Here is an 18,448-nt window from a genome sequence, read left to right on the forward strand (position 1 = left end):
AGGCTGCAGGAAAATCTCTGCTCTGCACCCACAGCACCTTCTCCCATGCCTTCTTCACGGCCCACTGGGTACTGCATAGCTGTTTTTCTCACATATTCTCACTCTTCTCTCTCCTGTTCTTTCCCAGTTGGTTTTTTTTTCCCTTCCCCACTATGTTATCCCAGAAGCACCACCACCAGCACTGATGGACTCAGTCTTGGCCAGAACTGGATCCACGTTGGAGCTGACTGGCCTTGGCTCTGTCAGACATGGAGAAGCTTCCAGCAGCTTCTCATGGAAGCCACTCCAGTAATCCCCTGCTATCAAAACCTTGCCACACAAACCCAATACAGCAAGACACAGATGGAACACAGGAGCCAAGGCAATCCCAAGGTGTTTACAGATCCAAAGCAAAGCTTTTTGGTGCCAAACATGGGAAACAAGCACCAGATGTTCTCGTCCAGGTCTAATCCTGGCTTGGCCAGACTCAGGCAACAGTATTTAATCCTTTGTTCTTTGGTGTCACATACCTGTAATGATAAAAAAGCACTATGATCACTGACTAATCCATAGTCCAGGCAGTCTCCACATGGCAGCAGAGATGGACTTTCCAACAGGACTGTGAAGAACAAGGTTTATCAAGTGTTCTTGAAGGGTGACATGACATTCAACCACATGCATCTGTCCAACGACTTTTTCCAAAGGTGTTCTGAGTACTGTAGTTCTCAGAACTGTTGCAGCCTGAACACTAAACAGATCTATAAAATTTACAAGGTTGTTGTCCAAAACTTCATTGTCACTGTGACCTTCTCAGGTGTTTTATTTAAGCCTTGTAAAATTCATTCTCAGTAGCAGCTTAGGTGTTAAAAAGTCAGAAAGCTACACACACTTCCTTCTCTTTTGCTTTGCCTAAACTGGTCCCCAGCTGCAGCCATTTATCCTGTTATCGTGATGGCAGGTGGATAACCTTAGTGTCCTTCTGGTGAACAAACAAAGTTTGTTTAGATGAACTCAGAAGTTTATTTGCAGTATAAACAGAGTATGATGAGAACCAACCAACCCCAGCAACCCACTCATTCTGTTTACTTAGCTATTGCTCCTGAAAAACAGAAGAGGTGACTAAAATCCTGTCAGGCATTCCTTTCCCATATGGTTTTTAAAGACCCTTCTAATTCAGGGGGCCTTTTTTATCCAATTATGAAGGCCTTCACTGTACTAGTGCTCTGCTGTAGTTTTTTCTCTAGCAGAGCCACCCCTCTTGCATTTGAGTTTTCAGACTGCGATGACCCTGATGTCTTTAAAGCTGTTGATGCAGCACTGAAGAAATACAATGAAGACAGAGCAACTGGTAACCAATTTGCTCTATACGTGGTGATGGAAGCCAAGAGAACTGTAAGTAGACTTTGCAAAAAGAAAAATGTTGGAATTGTTTATGAACTCTGAATCAGCTTATCTCCATCTCATTTGTAAGGGGGCAAGCATGATAGCACAGTGTCTTCCAAAAATGTTTTAAAAAATCAAAGTGACTTGCACAGTAAGATACTTGTTCCCATGACAAGCAGGGATGTATATTATGTTTTTATCAGCACAACTCTGTGTGCTGGTGAATTGCTTACTAATGCAAGGAGTAAAGAATAGAAAATTCTATCACCAACACAGTTTGTCTTACTAGTCTCCTCTGTTCTCTTTTTTCTTTTTTGGGAATTCTACCCCTTTCCATCATCTGTAAGGTTTTCAGACCAATAGCAAAACCACACTTATTAAAAAATATGGATGTAATATTGACTTGGGAAGAGCTGGTGCCATACATGAAAAAGAATCACCTGATAAGGTTTGGCAGTACTCTGGATTGTTTGTGAATATTATTTGATTGACACCAATCCTCAGTCACAGATCTATCTAAAAGCACTAGGTGGTCTTTTAGTCGAATATGGTGAGAGCTAAAATTACAGGGAAAAAAAAAAAAAAAGAATGTAACGTGATCCTTTGCCTGGAGTCCTTCTGTATAGCCTTAATCTAACAAAAGAGTATTTACCTCGGAGAGGCATACAAAGATGGTATTACCATAATAATGACAAGCATTACTTCACTTGCAAATAACATTAGCATGTTTTTCTACTGGATTGGATTTTCAGATGTAAACCACAAGAAATCCAGAGTGTCAGAGAGAATATTTTGCACTCCAAAATCACAAGACACTTTTACCCAGATAGAAATTGACGGAAAGGAGCCATGCATTGCTAAACACTTACAGCAAACTACCCACATCTCCTGGCACCTGCCCTCTCGTGCTTCTGTTTACACACTGGGGAGATTTTAGCATGTGGAGACAAAGAAAAGTCAGAAAGCCCTTTATACAATTAATATTAAATAAATGAATAGTCTCATTGTTCTCACTGAACTGCATACATTCTTAGCAACAGCCAAATGCAAACATCTCTATATCTGTAATAACACCTTCCTTTTGCTGGTGTTCCCAAAGGACAGATAGGAGTTTCAGAATTTTATCTTCAACAATGTTCTATTTTTAAGAATACATATTTATTGCAATTATTATTCATCTTTCCTTCTCTAGATATTCATCTTTCCGTTTCTCAAAAGATACAAAGTGGAAATCAATTATTACTTTGAATCATTGATTTGATTATGACGTTAAGTAAAAAACAGAGAAAAGGAATCTGCAATTGAAATTTCCTCATATTTGAGATTCTTTTTCTAAAAAGAGTATAGATTTTACTCCTCGCTAGTCTCACAATGTTGAATGCATTAATTAAATAGCTGGTTATTACATATTCATGTACATTCATTATTGATAGGGTAATAAAACATAAAAGCTGACTAGTGAAAGACTAAACCTGCCCCAGTTAAAGGCATAGATGCTCATAACAGGAATGAAATAAGCTAATAGCAAATAATACAGAAACAATGTCTTTTCTTATTTTGTTTGCTCACTGAGCTGATTTATTGCAGATTTAGAACACTGTAAGAGAGAACAGAATTTGGCTCTTTTTAAGTCCCAGATAGTATAATCTGATGTAATTCCATAAAAGTCAGTTTCTACCTGCTGAGGATTAAGTTTACTATATTTTTAGAGCCCCTTTTATCCTGTTTTACCACCATTATATCAGGTACCTCTACACTTCTTCGTACCTGTAGCAATACACAACAGGAATTGAGACATGGCAGAATATAATTCTGTGTCTACATCAGTGTAAATCCAGTACATGTCAACCACATCAGCTCAGCCTCATTTTTTTGGTATCACTAAGGCAGAAATTATCATTTAATTCTCCCAGCAGAGACAGAGAACAATAATTTTAGAATTATTTTAGAATAACCAGTGCTAAACTACAGCAGCTGCCTTGTTTGTGTTTGAAAAGTCACATTGTCAGAGCATTTTTAGTGGCTGTAAAAGGTTAGTAATTTCTGACTTTATATATTCTCTAAAGGATGATTCACAAACCTTACAGTGTTGTCACTGTCACCTGTAGGCACAGGCCCACTACCTGGTTTATGATGAAGAGAAGATGCCCACTTACTGATTTACCAACTTCTGAAATACTTCCACTTGCCAGCCCCAACTTTGCTTAATACTTTTTATTTCATCTTATGGGATTCCCAAGGCTGCCCTGCCCTGCACCCCAGCCTTCAATGCCTGTAGAAAACTGCAGGCACTGCCCAAGGCTGTCTCCACATCCCTGCTCACCCCTTCCTGTGCAGGCTGGGCAGCTGAAGCTCCCCGGTACCACCGAGCAGAGGCTGTCTGGGCACTGCCAGGCTGCCTGGGGGCTGCTGGCTGCTGGTTCTGGGCTGCCAGGGGAGCTGTGCAGAAGGAAAGTGGACAGATCTGGGAGGAGGCCAAGAGTGAGAGCAAAGGAGTCAGACACGAGCACAGTCCAAGCTGGTAATTTATGCTAACTATCCAAGCAGCCACCCAAAATGGTTTTTTTGGAGTACATTTGAATCAGAGTATAAAACCTAACCCCTTCTTTTTGGTTCTAAACCCCTTGGTACTACAAGTTAAAATGAAGGTAGTTGAGCATATTGTATCTATTATACCAACATATTGTTATGGTAGGTAAGGGCTAAGTAATATAAATCAAATATATTAATATTTGAACTACCAAGATCTGAGAAACCAGCAGTGAGTGGGAAACCATACTTAATATAAAATTTAAGGTAACCAATGAATAGTATTTACTTTTTTGAAACCCTTATCTTTTCACTTGATTTATTACTATGCAAATGATGACATGTATATTGTTTTAATCCAGGCAGGTCCTGACCCACAGTTTTATGTGAAATACAGAATACTTGAAAGCACTTGTGCCACTGAGGAAAACAAACACTGGCAACACTGTCATTACAAAGTATCTGCAGAGGCTGTAAGTATCTGTCCTCTTTACAAGTTCTCTGTGCAGAAACATCAGCATAATGACCAGGACTGCAATTGCTTGGGGAAAAATACAGTAGAAGAATTAACTTTTTTAGCTGTGTGCTTTTGAGAGCTTATATGACTACAGTGCAGTGCAGAAATGTTTATGACTCCAAAGTTAACCATTATAATCCTGACTTTTCCATTACAATCCTGAATATATGCAGAGAGGAACATTTCAGTGCTTCAATATGAAGGTTCACAATAGAAGAGAGAGTCTAAGGACTGTAAAACTTTGTATTAATTATGTATAATGGAAACTTGCACAACCAAATACTGACATGGAAGCCACTATAGCAGATAATTTGGCAGAGGGCTTTCAGCAGTGCCAAGCATGTCTGGCTCATGCTACCAGAGAGCACCCAGGGGAAGTACAATGGGGGCATGTGCTGCAGGGGCACTACACACTTCTGGGGGATGGCACTGATATTTCTGACAGTGCACAGGAAGAGATGATGGTGACAGTATAATCTGAATCTGTGTAAAATGCCATGGTCATCGCTACATATCTTGAACTAGCAGAGAGGAAAACAGATAAATACATATTAATGGGGATGTGTTCATTTCCATTATTCTGACTGTAAATTTTTTAGTTAACCAGTACACATCATACAAATACAAAGCAATTGTTCAAGTTATGTGCTCAGTTTGTCCCCTACTTTCCTCACAATCAACAAAACTGATCCTTTTTTACTAACAAAACAGTAACTCAGACATTACGACAAATGTACACATGAACCTCTTCCCCAAACTCAGTTTGCAACTGTCAGCTGTGTTCAATAGCTAAAGCACCGTATTTTTCTTTAGCAAGTTTCAGACAATTGTTGCCATATGTTTTTGCAGAAAACAGGAGAATGCACAGCTCGAGTTCATATGAATGATGCTGATAAAACAGCTAACGTTTCACAAGACTGCAGAATTTTCTCAGGTATGTAACCGTTTGCGACAGCATTCAACAAATACATTGACAAATAAGAATGGAATAAATATGATACTGAGACTTTCAGGTAATTTTAAAGGTAGAAGGTCCTTATCATTCTAGTCAGACATTTATAAATAATCTTTTGTAAGCAACTACATGCTAAAGATAAAATTTCACTTCATTGTTATGCACATATAGGCTAAGTCAGTGAAGCACAGGCAGTTTCTGCCCAGGGTAATAAAAACCAGCACATGTGTCTGTAGTAAGTTTCTTCAAGCACTACAATTATACCAAGTTAAAATTAGTTTGCTTAAGACCAAAAGCATACCAATAACTTAAGAGACTAGATATAACTTGTCACACTTCAACATTCTGTCCTTACTTACTTAAGCATAAAATTTTCCCAGGAATTACTAGAAAAAATTTTGTATGACAAAATTCCACCTTAATTTTCTCCAAACAAAAAATGACTGAATTATTTCTGTTAAAGTTTCCCAAAACAGGTATTTACCCCAAACGAGAAAAGAAAAAAATTTCATTTACAAAATAAAAATCTCACAGTGATATAATTATGTAAGAGACTGATCTTTTAGACCTTAACAATAAGCAGTACTACATTTTTCACCTGTAAGACATTCATATATGACTATTATATTCACATAGTAATTTCCCTTATTAAAAAGAGATCACATTGTTTTAAAGCTTTGCAACCCAGATCTCTATGCCTGGTGTTCTGAAAGACATACCCAAGCTCGCTTTAAAATATTAATCTAACTACTAACTACAGAAATATTCACCCAAATTTCTGAGATGTGTGGCAGCTGGTATTTGTTTTTTGTTCCTAGCTATCTTGTTTAAAGCTGAAATGGCTTTACCTACAGCCAGTGTCGTTCTAGGAACTGCAGTACACAAACTCCGTGCACTGAACAAATGCTGCATTCATAAGGCAATGGTGACACCTAGTTGCCAGCAAAAGTTGTGTGACTCCCACAGACACTGCACAGGAAATTTGGACTTGAATCTTTGCTTAGAAAGCAAAAAAATCCCATACATAAATTAAATGAATCAGGTATTCAGCCTAAAGAATTCACCTCTTCTTACCGAGTTATAGCAACTCTGAAAAAAGAACACACATTTGTTCAGCATAGTCCTTATGAAAGTGCTGAGACCACAGTTGGTCTAGAAGTGGGTGTGCTGTTGGTTCGTTATCGCCTTTGTGACTACTTACTGAAAACGTGGTCACACTTTCCTGTAAGGTATCTATTTGTCATTACTGAGTCAAAACAAGTGATGCTAAAAATACGAAGGGGCAGACTTTGTTCACACCTGACAGGTGAGGGATTTCCCCAGCATATTGGTACCCCACTGTTCAGCCTCTTTGGTGGAACAATTTGATCTAAGTGACCCTGGACTGGTTTCCTGGCTGGTGCAAACTGGCATAACTCCATTTAAGCCAGTTTATGCCAGCTGAAGGTCAGGAACACAAATTTTATTTCAATTCCACCGAGACCACATATTGTCCCACTTCCATTCTCAAGCTCACTGACTCATGAAATTAATTTATGTACTGAACTATAAAATTAATTTATGAAAATCCAATCCATGACTACTAGAAAGGAAGGAGAGTTAATAGGATTAGTAGTAGGAAACAGGAGTTTGAGCATCCCTGTCAAGCTTGTCTATCCACAGCCAGTCCAGCTGGTTGAGCCTGAAGCTAGCACCAAGTGGTAACTGGTAGCCACAGTGACTGGCAGGGACAGCAGAATAGTACAACCACAGTCCCCGGGGCACTCAGAGCCACAGCAGCTCACATGGGTGAGCCAAAACACTCCTGCTGAAGTCCCCACCCTGAAATGTGGTGAGGACAGCAAGCAGCTGCATACTGTGGGTAAGCTTTGAAGAATCTGAAAACTATCCCTGTAGTTGTAGCCTCCACTGGCTCTTCCCTGGCAGAATGAGTACTGTACCTTCCTTAATGGCGTCAAAAAGACACACAAGGTTTTTCTGAAATTCAGTAATTGATGGAATGGGGTTCACTGCCAAAATCATGCCTGGACCTTAAGGTCATGGATGGCCCCTGCCACCACAACCAGAGCATGTTCCTAAATACAAGAATGTCTTTGTAGGTCTTGAAACTGGAAAACAGGGTTTGCTCATTACACCAGTTAAAAGCAGGAAAGGTTCTTGCTCGCTCCTAGATAGGAAAAATGAAAACCTAAGGCTGTTTTGCATGAAGCCCTATGTTTTTTGGTTTGTTTCTTTTCCAGATGTGTCAAAGATAAAACTTACTGAGGCTCCATGTCTTGGATGCTTTCATCATATATCAAGTGATGGTTCAGAAGTGTCAGAAATTCTGAAACAAGCCATTCAAAAGTTTAACAAGCGCAGTGATGAACCTGCCCTTTTTAAGCTTGTGGAAATAAAAGAAGCTAAGAGACAGGTTTGTACATGATTTTTCTCTAAATTTTACCAAAATAACCCAACCCAAAGCAGGTACCTTGTTGGTTTGTGTATGTTTCTGATATTAAGGTGGCTTATATTTAATAATAAAGCATACAAAATGCATATAGAGTGTAGACTCTATAAATAATCATCTTCACTTATTAGGAATCATTAACAGTTCCCTACTGGATTTTCAGAGCTCTTAACTGATAGTATACATATTTTTTTCTTTACCTGCAGTTGTATCTAACCAGTATTTAGCACCAGTTTATTTGCATTCAGTGCTGGCACATGCATCCATCCTGTGTCATCTCAGATGCTCCTGGGTACTTCAAGTGGCCTTGCCCTGAGGCTCCAGCAGGAGCAGATCCCTCCTAGGGGCTGTGAGCCAAAGCTGCCAGCCTGCACAGATGTCTCACATACTCCCCAGCCTCTCAAACACCAGCAGGCACCTCTGTTTTTGCAGGCAATAAGGCCCATTTGTCAGCAGCTGCTATGTGCTATAGGACAGGTCAACCTCACATAGGAAAAATGGGTAAGAAAACAAAAAAAAAATAACATACCACCTGCTACAAGATTTCTGCTCACGGGAATATCTGCTTTGCAAGAAATGACTACTCAGGTTGCAGAAATTCTGTGTCATCTGGTATTCCATGCAAGAATTCCTTTCCTGTGAAAGACTCTCCTATGGACTGGTGTAACATTGCTAGAAAGTAAAGTTTCTTATTTGGTTTTTAACTAGTGTACAACCCAACAGCAAACACAGACCTTTTTTTTTGAACCTGTATGTATTTAGGTAGCCAAAAAGCATATTCTGGTCTCATGTCTGGTCTCATGTCTGGTCTCATGTCACGAGTTTTGACTCATGATTTACATCAGACTGTCCTCTTCATATTTACTGATGACAACGATCCTCTTTGCTGAAAGAGAAACTTGCACAACATTTAAGCCGCACAACAAAATGTTACGACAGACTGCAATCCAGCAGCTGGAAAGAGAACCATCATGTCACCTCTGGCAAATAGAGAAAAGTCAGAGCCCTCCAATTGATCTGGGATAGAAGGTTCCTATATTGGATTATTTTTCCTTTTTAATCCCATGTTACCTGGCCCAACACTATGATATGGAGAGATTTCATGGGTGAGAAGCAGTAGCCACAGTGAGGAAAATGGAACAGCTTCCCAGAGAGAAAATTTTTAAAAAGGGTTATGAACCTGGACAAAACAGTGTGTGTAGGAAGGTAAAGCCCAGGATAGACACAATTATGGGTAGATGATAAATGAAGAACACTCAACAAAAAATTATGCCAGCAATATAAAGTTACATCATTCAGATACTGTTTTACTGTGTCCTGTGCTCAGGAATGCAGGACTTGCCAGGCTGTATTACTGTAGTCATCTATCTAGACCAGCTTCCTGTCACAGGGAGTAATAAGTAACAGATCTTTGGAGAAAAGTGCAAGAAACCCAGCAGTAGGAGGCTGCAGGCTCGCCAGAAGTGGACACCAAATACAAAGTGCACTTCTAACAAAAGCAGGACTTAGTTTACATTTTGTACTGCAAGGACGAGATTTTTTTTGCTGTCTATGAACACTCTGTGGCTTAATGACTGCAAAGTGATTTGATAGATGGAAGGCACTAGATGAGCAATTTTGCTTCCTTTGCTATCTCATGTAATAGCTTAACTTTCAAGTTTATATTTTTTTACATAATGTAGAACCTAAATATCTTTTCCAGGTGGTAGCTGGATGGAATTACATAATAAAATATGAAATTGAGGAGACTAATTGCTCCAAAGACCAATTTCCAGATTTAACTGCAGAATGCAAAATCACTTCTAGAGGTGTAAGTAATCTTCAAAATCTGTTTATCAAGAAAATATCACATTAACAAATAATCATTAAGATCTGACTCAAGAAAATACTTCTAGCCTTTCTTCACTTTGTGAACAAAGTTTAAATCCAGTCTTATAAATAACTGTCTATTTATGCAATTAGGACATCCATGTCTTCTTCTGAATCAGTGACTAAGAGGACCACTGAAAAGTTTACAGATTACTCTAAAGAATCTAACCAGTCTCACCCAAATAATAAATCCCTTGAGAAGTTTCTAGCCAGATATTCAAGGAGTTACTCATGTACAACCCAAGAAGTGATAACTAAAATTAGCACAATTTCCAGTCTAAGACATATTTTCTAAGAAAAGTAAATAGCTGAATTATTACTTAACCTCTACCACAGACCAAATAACAGAGCTTCAAAAGAAATTTATTAACAAATATACATAATCCAGCTAAACAGTGCTGCAAACCCAGGTATTCCCTCAGCTTCTCTGACCTGGAACTGAAGCAGTTGCACCAAAAATAGAAGCTTCCTCTCTCAACTGACCTCCCTGAACCAGGTCATGAGGGGATCAGAAAAACAATTTTGCAAACCCAAGGCAGAGCACAGCAATGCAGAGTCACTATGAACAGTGGTGGTAAATGAGAGGGGACAGACTGGCATCTGTTTTAGCTGTTGAGGAAATGCACCATTGAGTGTTACATTCAAGAGCCTCTCCTGTTCAAAAATTACTCCTTGTACATCTCAAGAACGTTTCAGAAGTATTGATCAAAAAAGGGAATAATGACAACACTGGTAAATAACAGAAGCATGAGAGTTCGACTAGCTGAAGCAATTCCCTCCATTACCCATGTGCCCTTAAACCTTAAGCAAGTTATTTAATCTGCTTGAGTCTGAGTTTCCCCAGCTGTCACTGAGAGGTGATGACTTCTGTCACCTCACCTACTGCAGGAGCACTGCCTCACTCACATACTGCTTTGGTCACACAGGGCTTCTGGAATTAGATTTTTAGCACTTATCCCCTGAACTTGCTAATAGATCATTGACAGATATTATTAGAATACCATATTCCAAGAATATTCCATACCTTGGAATGACCAAATTCCAAGCAAGTTTTCTTGTACCTTTATTTAGCTCTGTACTATTAATTTTTAAACGGGAGGACCAGAATTGCACCCTGTATTCAACACACGTATGAGCCGAGCTATACTGGGACATTATATCAGTCCCTTTAAGCTGGATAATAAGCCTTGACATTATTCTTCATTAGCTTTTCTAAAATACTACTAATTAGATTTTTTATAATTACATCTTCAAGTAACTGTCATAGCTAAGATCTTGATCCTGAATTTTAAGTCTTCCTTTTTATTCTACAGTTAAAGGTTTCTTTAGTCTTTGATTAAGGATTTCACCAAAACCTTTTTGAAAATCTCTGTATATCAAGAGGTCTCTTTACCCACCTTTGTTGATGCTTTGAAGAACTTTGACAAATCAGCAAAATATGACTTCTGTTTACCACAAAACTTCAGTCTCTCCTGGATGTATTCGTTGCCCCTAGTTCTTCCCTTATTACCATTTTTAATCACTGGAATGGTGGAATTGGTTTTAGGCTCTGTAACCTTTGAAAAAACCCCTCAGGATCAATATCTGCTGTCTTCCAGCCTTAAGATATCAATGCAATTTTAAGCAAGTTATCTACCACAGTTCCTTTAGAAAACCTGAGAAAATACAAGAAACACATTAATGTTTGATTTGATAATCGTGTAATTTTCTTTTTGGTCTTCACAGTTTGAGACAGAAATTCCATGGAGTTCTCCATAAAATATGATTCTGGCTTGTAAACATCCTCATTTTTTTTTTTTTCTGTAATGAACACATAAAAATAGTTCATTTGGCTTCTCTTTCAGGGTGTTATTTTCTCTGAGTGATCCTTTAGAACCCTGATTATTTATTGCCTCTGCAGACTGTCTGTCAGACTTCTGGCTACCAGAGGAAGGCAGGAAGGAAAGCAGGAAGGAAGGAAGGAATTATTAGAAGCATGCTTGACTTATACTGTTAGTGGGAAGGTATTAGGATGTGAGTTTGTTCATTATTTCTAAATAACAAGGAGCTTTTTCGCATTTTTTACTCCAGCGTGTAGCTAAATGTGAGGCCAAAGCATTTCAGAATCTTCAGGCAGAGATCGTGGATAGCGTCAGCGACTGCAAACTTCCAGGTATGCCTTAGGCACTATTGATTTTGAAAGTTCCACAGTTTTCAATGTCTCTCATTGTTAGGTATTGTTACTTTTTCCTCCAGACTATCTGGACACAGATACCACTCCATGTAGGAAGTGCTGCATTCTTACCCATTCAATCTAGGTTTTCTTCAACAGAAAAATTCATTGCCAATTACATGCACCTCTCATTTCACTCAAATCGGGTCTTTCCATACGTGTAGCTGTTCCCTCTCCATATTTCCTGGCTACTCACAACTGGTACACACAATTCTTGTTTCTATGAGAAAACTGTTGTTAAGTGTCTCATGTGGCAGTAGGTGCTGATGTTCTTTTAGACAACCAAGATATGATATTGCTGATCATATAAAACTCAGAAAAATTTTGGTTTCATTTCATAGACCCAAATATGAAGAGTTCCAGAAAGCAGGGCTTCGTAACTGTTTTTCCCAGCCTTTATCTACATTGAATCTTTTGTTTCTTAGATCTGAAACCTGTTGGTCTCTTTCAGTTCAAGAAACAGTGGTTGCTGCCATTTGCCCAGGTTGTCCAAGGACTATCCCAAACGACAGTCCAGAACTGAAGGAACTACTGAAGGTTTCTATGGAGAAGTATAATTTGGAGAGCAATGATGATTTCTACTATAAAGTTGGAGAAATACAATCAGCAACAGTTCAGGTTGGGATATATCCCAGATGAGGGACAGACATGACATTATTATTGGCCTGAGCTGAATGTTAGCTAAAGTTTGTATTTGGATTTGAAATAATATATTTGTCTAAGTGCTGATACATGTGGTAACTGAAACATCCATGCAATTTTTCATGTAAAATCTAATCCATATTGGCTTGCATTCAAAAATTATTCAAAAATTTCCCATCTCTTGAATTTTTATTTTTTTCTTAAAACAAAATGATTTTAAAAGGATGTGAAGAAGGTTGGCTCAGGGTATTTGATTTCTGTGTATCTACCCTACTTTTTACCTTTGTAACATACCTTAGACTTTTAGAGTATAAAATTTTTATTAGACAGGACTATTCCCTTGATCCACCACAACAATACTCTCCATGTTATTTTAGGCAGTGTCCACCCTACAGCTGTTGTATGGTCCAAGAAATGAGGCTTCTTATTTTCCCCTAGAAATCTGCTGTTTTACATACTGATTGTGCTGCTAATAATACTCTAGCTAGATTCAGAAAAGGACATCTGTGCTTAACTAAAGACATACAGATAAATAGAGCTTGATAAAGCACAAGGAGTCAGGAGGATAATATTGGTCAGCAGTTGCATAAACCTACTTTACTGTCCCTGATGCCTTTTCCTGGTCTTAAAATCAAGAGTCAAACACAGTTAGAAGGGAAAAATGGATTTTACCTTGGTATTTATTTTAAGGATCCTTAGGTGCACACATCCAGGTCAAATGCACCGAAATGCACATCACAATGCCCCTCCCAAAAGATCTGGTATAACATTATAGGTCTTACTAATTAGCATATCTATCCAAAATTCCCCAATGAAAGGCTTGAATGAGTCCCCCCCTCCCCAAGGAACCTTCCCCTGGATGGTTCTATCTTAGTTTACAGAATGTGTTCTGGAGAGGACCTTGGGCTCTGGGGCACACTAACCCCTACCTACGAAGCTTCTAAAATGTTTAGTCTCCTAGCTGAACAAACAAGTCCAAGAATGTAGGCAAAAAGCACTAAGAATACAGAAATGGTAAAAAGGTATAACAGGGGTATAAAAGAAAAGGCAAAAAATCATCATGGCATCATCCCAACACAACAAAACAGAAGTTCAGCATAGAATCGAAAATTTGACAGTGGAGTAGTTCAGAAAATACTTGGTCACAACTACTCCTGAGCATGAGGTGTCACTGGAGAAGGCACTAAAAGCACACCAGAATTTTTCCAAATAGCTTATATTATCTTACTGATAATATCTGTGCCATTTCTTCTTTCAAACTTCTTTCTGACTCCCTATCATGACTGGTATTAGCATGCATACACCTTTAAAATAGATTTCAGGGAAACAGAATTTCATGGCTTGCCTGATGTCCCTGAAGTAAGATATATTATTTCAAGCTCTGTGAAAAATACTAAGAGAACTCAAAGCAGGCACATTCTTGAACCCATGCAGTTGCTCTCTTTAATGCGTTTGGCAAATAGGTTCATTTTTAACTGAGCCTGTTCATCACACACTTTGTTTTACTCACATTCCACTTTTCTGACATCATATTTGGCTCTCTACAGTGCTGTCACTAATGATTTCATCTGTTACTAATGAAATTACTACAGACATTTAATAATTGTGGGCCCAATATTATTCTGACCTTTTCTGTTTTCTTCAGCTTCAATGCTAGAATTTTTGAGAACAGAAACTGGAATAAATAAGTTACTTGATTAGAAGCAGATAAGTTTACTGCCAAATATTTTAATATTGTTCTTAACATATGTTGGCCCAGTGGTTAGGACTTGTAGAATATAAGCAGTGTAAGCTTATAGAAAATCATCTTTCCTGTGAACCCTTTTCATTAAAATGCTTTGAGCACAGAAAGCCTTCTTGCTAATTTTTCAGGTGGTTGCAGGAAAAAAGTATCAAGTCAAATTTACAGTCTGGAAGACAAACTGCTCTAAGAGTGAGTTTGAAAAACTTAATGAGGACTGTACAGCCACATACAACAGTGTAAGTAATGATAATGTTGCCAACTGTAATGTTTCTAAAGGACAAATTCATTTGCATCAGAAACTCTAAAGGCTTAAGTAAAATCACATCCTGGATTCTGTTACCTCTTTCAGTAAACTTTTGTTTCAAGAAGGGCAGCCTTCACTGCTTGTAACCCAAGTTAAGAAACGCTGAAACTTAAACTGAATCACTCCAGCTGCAGGATCAGTGTTCACTGCAAAACCAAAGGAACTTTCTTTTGATAATAATCAATCAAAGAAAGGAGAGGAGGAGGCTGCTGCCAAATGAAATAGCTGCAATCCTCCTGACTCTGTGGACTTGCAGCTAAGGAAAACATGAGACTGGAGTGTTACTTGTGTGCAAAGGAATGACATTTCTGGCGTGCGTGCCATGCTGTTGATAGTGGGAAAATGTGTTCTGGACACTGGAAAGGAATGCTGAGAGGGCCAGAAACCCTCGGCAAGAGAGTTGTTTGGGGAAAGAGCTTTTATCTCCCATCTCTTTTCCCACCATATGAACAGTGCTTATCTGTGAGATTTTAAAATTTGTTAGTGTAGCAGGCACTAAAAAGAAAAAAATAAGCCTTTATTTCAATTTCCCAATTTTTAGTGGGAGAAATACCATCAACAAAAAATATTTCTTAGGAATATCATGAAGATTAAGCAGTTAGTGCTCCAAAAGTGATGGAGATGAAAAATCCAATTTTCAAGATCCAATCTGAAATCCAAAGTTGAATTAAAGTGTTCACACAGGCATACTATAACCTTGAAAAGCTAAACCATGATGTGCCCCAGTGCAGAAGTATTCATCACTAATACAGATTTCATATATATTTGGTTAAATTTCCAAGGATTTTAAAGTATTGTTTTAAAAAAGTTTCTTTTTCAGGCCCAAGTCTCTTCCTTTGTGTCTGAAGCTTTGTTGCCTTAATGTGCTGGTTTTTGTTTTGTCAACAGGCATCACTGTCATGTAAAGCACAAATTCACGTGATCCCATGGCAGGATAAAATCTACCCCCAGGTGAACTGCTCTGAAAAACATCAAGCGGTAAGATTCTTCTTCATTACCCATCCTCTTAAGCTGAGCATAGGACAAAGGCAGTCAATAAATTTTTAATCCATTCCAAATTATCCCATGTTTTATACCAAAAAATAAAGGAACACAGTTCTTTTAACAGCCTCATTAATGTCACACTCTTCTCTCTCACCCTCTAACTTCAACAACCTGTTACATCAAAGCAGTGTCACCACAAGGTGAGACAATGGCCAACAAGGTGATCACACAAACAAAGGCACCAGGACAGGGAGAAGTTCTGCCGATTGGCTGCTTCCTCTGCATTGTCAGTTGAGTTGTGAAGTATCAAGCCCCATCAACTCCCTCAAATTACTACTCACACTAGGTTTAAAAGTTGAAATAAAAATGTATTTGCCAATACAATAATTATAGCACACAGATTTCCAAAGCATCCACGAACCTTTCTGTATTAGTCAACTGGCAGCTGCCACAGCTGTCAGTCTCTGCAGAAGGATCTTCCAATTTCTTCCTACTCAGCTCCACAATGAATGAGTCCTGAATGAGAGTCAGTTTGAAAATCTCAAAATGGAATACAAATATTTTTATTATCAGACATTTTTGATGATTGCAGAGTTTTTAATAAATGCAGATATTCCAGTGCGACACTGAATAAAGACAGATTAACCTGCCCTCATAAGTAATAACTTCACTGTGCTCAGCATATTCATTTGTTATGTATGAACTAATGTCTCTCCTCTTTATTTTCACTACAATATTTTATCCATATCAACTTTCAAATTTAGCTTCAACCCAAATAACTCTGATTTGCAGCTAGATAATGATCAGAGACTTTGGTGAAGAGAAATGAAACTTGTGTTGGACTGTGACTGTACACCGTGTATTCAGCCTTTCTCTTCCAGTTGAACACTGATGAGGGAGTAGAGATGACCTAATAACAACAGAATGTTTGATATTATCAGCTTTAACCTCTGTGTGTTATTTCCAGGCAGTATTCTGAAATGCATATGTCAAATCTAGAAGTAAAAAATTGAATAGTTACATTTCATATAACAAAATGACACAGATCTTCTGTATATTCTGCCATTGATGCTACTCAGAGATGTGTTAACCTTCAGCATAAATTGGTTCTATACATGAGAGTGTAACACTCTAACAAGTGCTGGGACATTTACTCCTAGAATCCAACTGTATTGTTCATAAATTAAAACCAGTACATGTGTTTTGCTCTCTGCAGTATCATTCGTCCCTTACACTGACAAAATTTCAGCGATACAGAATTTTTTCCTTCACACATGTAGCTGCTAAAATACTCCAGAGTTATTTGGGAGGATGTTTATGTTTGTATGCTTACCACAGAAGAGCTAATTATTTAGTTTAGATTTTAGTTTAAAAATCTGCTAAATGATTCATGTACTGCAATGAGCCAGCTTCTGAATTTCCCAAATCTGAAGCAATTGTTCTTTTTCATGTAACAAATGTGGCTATTATTGTAATGTTTTTTAGGTGTTCTTTGCAAGAAGGCCTCCTGGATTCACACCTTTCCGGAGTGCTGTGATGCTAAGCCAGCCAAATGCAGCTTCACATGCTGATAAAAATGAAGGAGAAAGTCAAAGCCCTAGCACAGGAACGAGGAAAGACGATGGACAGGAACCAGAAGGCGAAGGTGAACCTGAGCATAAACACAGGCACAAACACAGGCATAAGCACAGGCATGGAGTTAAAAAGGATCATGAGAATGACAAAAGGCATAGGCATGAAATTGGTTGTGGGCACAGAAGTGGCCATGGGTGTGGGCATAAAAAACACAGTAAAAAGAATAAATATAAACATCCAAACCCCAAATCTTCTGAGGAGTCAAACGAAAGGGGTTTTAATCAAAATGAAACCCTCCCACCAGCCAGTGCTGAAACAGCACTGAAGCTGGTTAGTACAGGGATTGCAAGGAAGGAAACCAGTAGACCTGCAGAGTCACTAACTCTTCCTGATACTTCTTTATTTCATGGATTGCCAGATCGCACAGAATCTCCTCGCCCCAGATGTCCTGGAAAACCATGGAAACAACTTGTGGGCTTTCTAGCCCCTCCTAGCTTTCCCAGAGAATTCACAAATGAGGATCTCTTGCCTTCTGCAGCAGAAAACATCAATCCAGCTACAGAAAACATCGAAGAAGACTTTGATCTCACAGATGCTTTACCATAATTCAAACACTGTAGGATGCTTTTCAGAAATGCTACATAGAAAATAAGAAGAATACTGCCTTTTGAAATGTATAAAACACGAAGAGGCAAAAGATCATATTCTGTTAACTGAAATACCCAAGTAGGTCACCAGCACTTCTGGGGACCTAAGACCATATGGCAATACTGTGTATTTGCATATATTTGCAAATATGTAAATCAGTGTAACTCATCTGCCTCAATTTTCTAGAACCACAAACTGAATCACTGCATCAAATCTTACTGTATTATATTTAAAACAATGGCAGAAAGAATGTTGCAGCTTACATGAAGAATCTCAACCAAGTATGGGTAAAACAGAAGACAATATAGAACAAGGGAGCCTCTCTTAGATATGTGAAATAATTTTTCTCTAATTTACTGGAGTGGATCATTTAAAGAACAAAATAAAATAAAGGAACCTTTTTACCTGGTAATTTTTTTGAACAAATCAATCTTGCCACCAGTCTATCACTAGCAGTTGTTCTGTTGGATGGAATAGCAGGGATAGCTGAGAGAATCCTAAATAAAGCAGTTTTATTATTCCCTATAAATATTAACTACTCAAAGAAGCACATTGATTGACAGCTTTTCATTCAGCAGAAGTGCACAAATACTACAGATCAGATGACAAAATTACAAACACCTGAGACACCTAAAATTTGTGTGCCTTCTTCCATTAT

General features: G+C 38.3%; 1 protein-coding gene across 1 annotated transcript; it reads left to right on the plus strand.

Annotated features, from left to right (window-relative positions):
• Positions 1–1,176: 1,176 nt before the first annotated feature.
• KNG1 (kininogen 1) lies at positions 1,177–17,748 on the plus strand (the record flags this gene model as incomplete). The annotated part of the gene is made up of 11 exons (XM_082288041.1): positions 1,177–1,371; positions 4,254–4,364; positions 5,258–5,342; positions 7,604–7,776; positions 9,515–9,622; positions 11,752–11,833; positions 12,345–12,511; positions 14,408–14,515; positions 15,472–15,561; positions 17,053–17,212; positions 17,561–17,748. The coding sequence occupies 11 exons, from the start codon at positions 1,177–1,179 to the stop codon at positions 17,746–17,748; spliced, it is 1,467 nt and encodes a 488-aa protein (XP_082144167.1).
• Between the last annotated feature and the right edge of the window lie 700 nt (positions 17,749–18,448).

The sequence above is a fragment of the Coloeus monedula genome (assembly GCF_965178545.1).
Source record: "Coloeus monedula genome assembly, chromosome: 10".
NCBI lineage: Eukaryota > Metazoa > Chordata > Aves > Passeriformes > Corvidae > Coloeus > Coloeus monedula.